General features: G+C 35.1%; 1 protein-coding gene across 1 annotated transcript in view; it reads right to left on the reverse strand.

The window, feature by feature from the left end:
* The window catches only part of LOC107713494 (protein transport protein Sec61 subunit alpha-like 1), a 7,973-nt gene extending 5,529 nt beyond the window's left edge, over nucleotides 1-2,444 (reverse strand). The window contains exons 1-5 of the mRNA XM_016519008.1: nucleotides 2,302-2,444; nucleotides 1,498-1,565; nucleotides 1,345-1,410; nucleotides 1,127-1,205; nucleotides 667-798 (exon numbers count right to left, since the gene is read on the reverse strand). Coding sequence (XP_016374494.1) covers nucleotides 667-798; nucleotides 1,127-1,205; nucleotides 1,345-1,410; nucleotides 1,498-1,565; nucleotides 2,302-2,308 — 352 coding nt within the window. The 5' untranslated portion in view covers nucleotides 2,309-2,444. The remainder of the gene's footprint in view (nucleotides 1-666; nucleotides 799-1,126; nucleotides 1,206-1,344; nucleotides 1,411-1,497; nucleotides 1,566-2,301) is intronic.
* Nucleotides 2,445-6,268: the final 3,824 nt, after the last annotated feature.

Consider the following 6,268-nt stretch of genomic DNA (forward strand, 5'->3'; position numbering starts at 1 on the left):
AGTGAGAGGAGGCCGGTGAGCTTGAGAACGGTGCGGCTGGGCAGACTTGCGGCAACCACATGTGACGACCCCGGGCTGGACCCCGCCAAAGTTGTTGTATTTCCTTAGCAACCAGCACGGATCAGCTCCAGGCATGACGAAGCAGATATCGTCCTCTTTTGGAAGGCCAAACAAAGTAGTTTCGCTTTCACAACGAAACACACAGCGCCTTCACGACATGGCGGCGGCAGCAACAATACTACAGCGAGAATAAAAGTTACGCCTTCTTTCTTTGCGTGAACATTTGGGCGGCGTTATGCAAATCTTCCCACATCGTGATGTAGATATGTGGGGGCGTGTTAGAACGAGCCGTTTTAGGTAGGCGTGGTTGACTCTAAACTTTTATAAAGAATATCTCTTTGGATTTGAGACTTTAGTCTTTGCAACTTTACAGATCTTCTTTATGCACCAAGAGTTTGTAACACTCCAAAGAGAAAGGAAAAATTGAAATCGCATCATATGACCCCTTTAAGATGGGTTTCCAACAAGAGTATTGCACTGGGAGCTGCATTAGACCTTTCCATTAGTTTCAATCAATGTGTCTTAATATATAATAATATACATAAAATTTATATTTATATATACACCCCCCCCCCATATATAATAGAATGTTATAATATGTCTTACGTTTCTGAGCTCCGTTGAAAAGCGCTCTATCTTTAGGTGTGTCTCCAACCTCAATGATTTTAGCTCCTGCCAGCAGCTGCATGATTAGACCAGATGTCACAATGGGAGAGATACCCAACTCCATCAGAGTACCTGAAACACACATTATTAAACTTTAAACTTAATCTAATTTTCCAAAAACAGATGACCAATATAAAACACTAAAAAAAAAAAATGGTGTTTACCAGACACTACATATAACTGAGTGGTTTTGGAGTAAATATTAATTTTAGATAATTATGTATTAGTTTTGGGCAGATATTGATTTTCTTAAAATCAGCCTGAATTAATTCATTAAATGATATAATGCTGTGCAATTGTTATTAATCTGCCATTGATGCTTGATTAAATAATTTGTCTTCATTCAACAGGGGATGATTGATTCAATCACTGCTTGCACTGCTGATTCAGGTATACACACCTCTGTTGGATGCCAGGATCACTCTCATCCAGTAAAAGGGATCAGCCGAGTCTGAAGACATAATTCCAAAGAGGGGAATCTGGAGGGCAGACAGCAAATTAAACACATCCAAAGACGGTAATGTTTAGTTTGAGAGGTTTATAAATGCACAAGAATGATTTTGTTAATCATCAACAGCACTTCAGAGAGCTCAGGAGTTAAAATAAGAGTGAACATACCTGGCAGCACACCAGAAAGATGAACAGGGTGATTGCAGTCCATAACACTTTTTCTCTGAACTGAATCTGTGGGGAAGGGATTCAAGGAGTTAGTATAACTAAAGCGCCACAAAAACAAGCAAAGCAAAAATATGATGTTATCAAACTGCATACCCTCCTCTCTGGTTTCTGGATCTCTGGTAAAACCGCACAGAATGGCTTTATCACTTCTAGGAATTTAACTGGGGGAAAAAATGCACTTAGGTTTACAGTTGTTATGCCTAACTTGAGAAAGCAAGACAATGTTGCTATCCTGGTGATTCAGGCTACGTGGCTTTAGAGTTTCTGGAAATCAAACAAGTTACTTGAATCTGTCTCTCTTGCAACGTCATCATTCAATCCAAGAAGAAAACCCCCGTTTTAAATAACAAGATCAAAACCTCATCGGTCCATTAAATGCGTGCTAAAAACTAAAACAAATCACGCTAAAAAACAAAAAGAAGGATTTACAATTACCGACGTTACCAGACTTTTGAATTTTTGTGTTATATTTTAAGTATGCACCATGTTCCCAGTTAAATTACTTGTTATGTGCAATATACTACACGTTTAAAAAGTACACGACGTCTATGCGATGAAAATAAACAGCAAATGCATTTTTGACCAGGCTAATTTACTGACCAAGTACTAGCTGGCTATGGTCGCTTTAAAAATCAGTACAATTACAAATGTAACCATTAAAGTCAAATTTTAGACAACTAATATATATATATATATATATAAGTACGTGTTTTTGTAACCTCGACAATAAAACAATGAGGAACATGAGATTCTGACAGTAAAATACAGTTGCTAATCTATAATGAAGAAGCACTGAAGCTAAACAGTTATTTTAAAATAGCAGTTGTTTATAGCTACAGAATGCATTAAACTCCTTTTTAATCGAATCGAAGTAAAGTAATAATCATGACGACTCACTGGCCATGGTGTCCCCTCTGATGATAGTCCCAGTCTAGCGTTAGCGAGCACCGGTCAGCGGCTCTAAATGAGGAACGTGTTCAGGACACGTCATCACCCAGAGCACAAATACACGTCAGTATCTGTGCCACAGAAACAGCGGGCTGGATGGAAACCCAATAAAGTATTAAATGGGCGGGATTAGTGGCCCGGAAGTTGTCTCCAATACAGGTATGATTGTAAAAAATAACAGTTTTGCAGTTATGCTGTTTCACTTTTCACTAAGTCTTTATGTAATAGATATTTAGGTTTTTTAAGATGTGAGTGTGTTCAGACGTAACGTTAGATTATAGCTTGAACGTATAAGGGTGTCACGTGTTAACTGTTACTTTTCTCAGCGCAGGCTAAAACTGACAAACCAGAATCATTTATGAGCTAATAAGAATTTAAAGACTTTTTATAGAAACGGGGGTTGATTTCTGTATTTATGCTAAGAAAAAAAACTTTGAAAGGTATATATTTAAAAGATTATACAATTTAGTATACACATATTATAACTAAAACAAACACGTGCTGAGATTTTAGTGTTTTTCCGATGAGGATTGGGCTTCCTGAGCCTCTGTACGCGCCTCCTGGCGGAAGACTATTTATAGGATACATGAATGTTTTGTTCTTTTTCAGCACAACCCTATTATATGTTAAATAGATTTTTAATACATTAAAATGACTCATAGATTAGAATTATTGATTTTTTTGGCATTATTAACAAATTTTATTACAGTTGCTTTTCGTCTGTCAAGTCACTAATGAGATTGACAGATACATTGATGCAATAGCCAACGTTATTCTTTACAAAAATAAACCTTAAGGTAATGTGTATTGTTTTATGCTGTTAGAATTATTTTTAACACAAACTACGTTCAATTAGAACATAATACCCACAGTTAAGAAGCACAACATAGCCTATCAGTGTTTAGCTATATAGAATTTGTGGTAAATTGTTCGTGTCTGTACAAAATAACTGAAATGTTCAAATTCACGTCTAATTTTTAAAAATATGGCTTCACTGAGTGCATCTTCAGCGTTGCCGTTTAATATAGGTTACTTGACACAAATAACCGACAGGGGGCATCCCTTCATCAGAAATCCGGAGACTCTTGATTCATGGAAAACCTGTTGCCACAAGGACTTGACTGCTGAATCAGAGAGGTATTAGAACCCTGAACATGAAGTACACATTTATTTGGACATATAGGCTACCAACGATAATACCATGATTTTTGGACATGTATTATGTCACATTGCCAGTAGCCTATTCTGATTATCATTTATCAAATTATCATTTGATACCATCATGGTAGTTCCACTTCAGTGCTTTTTAGTTCAGCACAGTTCTGTGGTTTGAGATTATGATTTGATTTGAAAACAAGGCGATTCACATTGTCGGAAATCTGACTGATATAATCTGATGTGTTTTATTATATTAAAAAGTATACATTTTATGAGTTGATGTAATTCACATCACAGCAACATTTAAAGCTTGATAATGAATTATTTAACTGACCTTTTTTAAACAAAAATTATAGTTCATCAAAACCGATTTGTTGAATGGGTACAATGTGATTATGACAGCAGATTATCCTAGTCTGGTGTCTACAGTTGATGCAGGCCAATCTGACACACATAATCACTGAGCCGTACTAACATTCACACCAACAACACATGGCTTTTTGCTCAGTACTTTATACACATTTATGTGCACAGCGGCTGATTGTTCTGGTTAGAGATGAGCCGTCGTCTGCACTTTAATAAAGATACTTGTTCAGACTGGTTATATAATGGTCAGTGAACTGTGAGATAACACAGAGGTGAGGCCAAGCAAATACCACACAAATCACACATACTTTTCTCACCCAACTGTTCATTTTCTTTTACATCTCAGTGTTGTGTCATATAAGGCAAAAAAATGTCATTTTGCACTTTGTTTGTGTGTGTGTGTATGTACACCTCATGTAAATTCATAAAGGAATAATATTTCAGACATGTTGAAGGATGTGGAATCTGGACTGAGAAGAAAGTGGCATGATACATGAGCAAAGGAAATTAATATTTCCCAAAATGTTTATTTTCACGTACCCCAAGGCCTTCCGCTTCATTTATTTGTATGGGGTTTGCATTTCTCAGTGAGATATAGTCCATTTGAGCTGCTATTTTCAGATGCTGTTGACACAACGCAGGATTTAAATTCTTCAATTGCTAACTGTGCTGAGAGTTATATGATTTATTTTATGCATTATGTGACATTTCAGTTGGCTCATCTGATTCACCTGGGTTTGGTTTACAATTTGAGAGACACAAATTGCCGAGCTACATCCTTTTTTCAGTGCCTTACATAAACTGGTGAAGTTAACTTATTTAATTTCATATTTAGGAATCAAACTGCCATAATGAATGTTGTTTTACTCGCATCAATTGGTTCTCAGTTTTAAGTTCTTATAAGCACTCAAACAATACTAGGCACCAGTACAAATTCATATTTTGCTGGTCATCATGGCTTAAATCTTTCCTCTTAATGAGCTGACAAGCCAATTAAAAAGTCGGATTATTAAAAATGACAATTATAGTCATTTTTCCTTGTGAACAGACTCTTACTGCAACATACAGTCTTTGACCTAAATCAATTGCATTAATGCAAAAAATTTTTTTTTTTTAAATACATTTTGTATATTACTCTTTAATGATTTATTTTTATTGTGTATTTATGGAGCTGCGAAAAATGTTTGTTTGCATTTATTTAAAATAAATATTAATATAAATATTTGGATGTGTTACTATTTATTTGTTTATTAATTTTTTTTTTTTTTTTTTTTTAAATATGAATAGTGTTATATAGTGTCATATTTTAAATGTTTTAAAATAATTGTAATATTTAAGAAAGTGCAATTAAATGTGGAAACAGACACTGAAAAAAATTGTGCAGAAACCATTTTCATTCAGAAATTGCTAATATATTTCACAAATAATAACAAAGAACACATTAAATTAAACCTGAAAATTTCAAGTAGAAATACTGAAATAATATTTTCTTGTAAAATGTACTCTAATAATCTTTGTTATATTTACAACTTAGAAAATTATTTACAGTGTAACAGGCATCTTTTGGCAAGATATTGTTGCTTTAAAATTGTGAAACCCATTGTATAGTTTCTCTGTGCTCTTTCCTCCTGCTCTTTAATGACGTAAAACCATTTAAGCTTGATGTAAACTCGCTGGCCTGGTGCACATGGTATTTTACAACATCCAGAGACATTTACTTAAGTGACACCCTCATTCATTTATCACGTCAGAGATATGATCCCTAAGCCTTTGATGAGGCATGACAAATTTGTTTAGACAGAGTAAACTCTGGTTAATTCCACATATGCTGGATGAAAATACAGACTACTGAGGTAAACTGATGCATTATCATCAAATGCCAGAGCCGTTTTGCTCATGTGCTCCTTTTTCAGATTAGTGTTTTTTCCGTATATTTAGACGCATCTATAAATACAGTTAGTGAGTTAAAGAGGTGTCTGATGAGTCACAATGTGACATTATATCAGGACAGCAGAGAACAGAATGCTTTACAACTCAACCGATTCATAAACCAAGAGCGCAATACTAGAATCAACTGGGAAGTCAATACATTTTAAAATTAGTTCTAGTCTTTTTTTATTCCTCCTTAAAACGCCATAAGCAAAATAGTAAGAATGCCTTTGGATCAGCACCCAAAATATTTTCTCTGAAGTATTATACACAGCAGACTAGTTGCACGCCTCTGAATACATTCAACAGTACACCAGAACACTTTACAAATGCTTGAGACATTGTTACATCATCCTTGTTACATCAAGGCCACTGAATAACATTCAGTGCTTCACTGCCATTCGACCAGGTTTTCAAAGGAAGAGTTCAGCCCAAAATCTGTCATTATTCATTTTATTTGGGG

The sequence above is a fragment of the Sinocyclocheilus rhinocerous genome, unplaced genomic scaffold (assembly GCF_001515625.1).
Source record: "Sinocyclocheilus rhinocerous isolate Xijiao unplaced genomic scaffold, SAMN03320098_v1.1 scaffold57, whole genome shotgun sequence".
NCBI classification, from domain to species: domain Eukaryota; kingdom Metazoa; phylum Chordata; class Actinopteri; order Cypriniformes; family Cyprinidae; genus Sinocyclocheilus; species Sinocyclocheilus rhinocerous.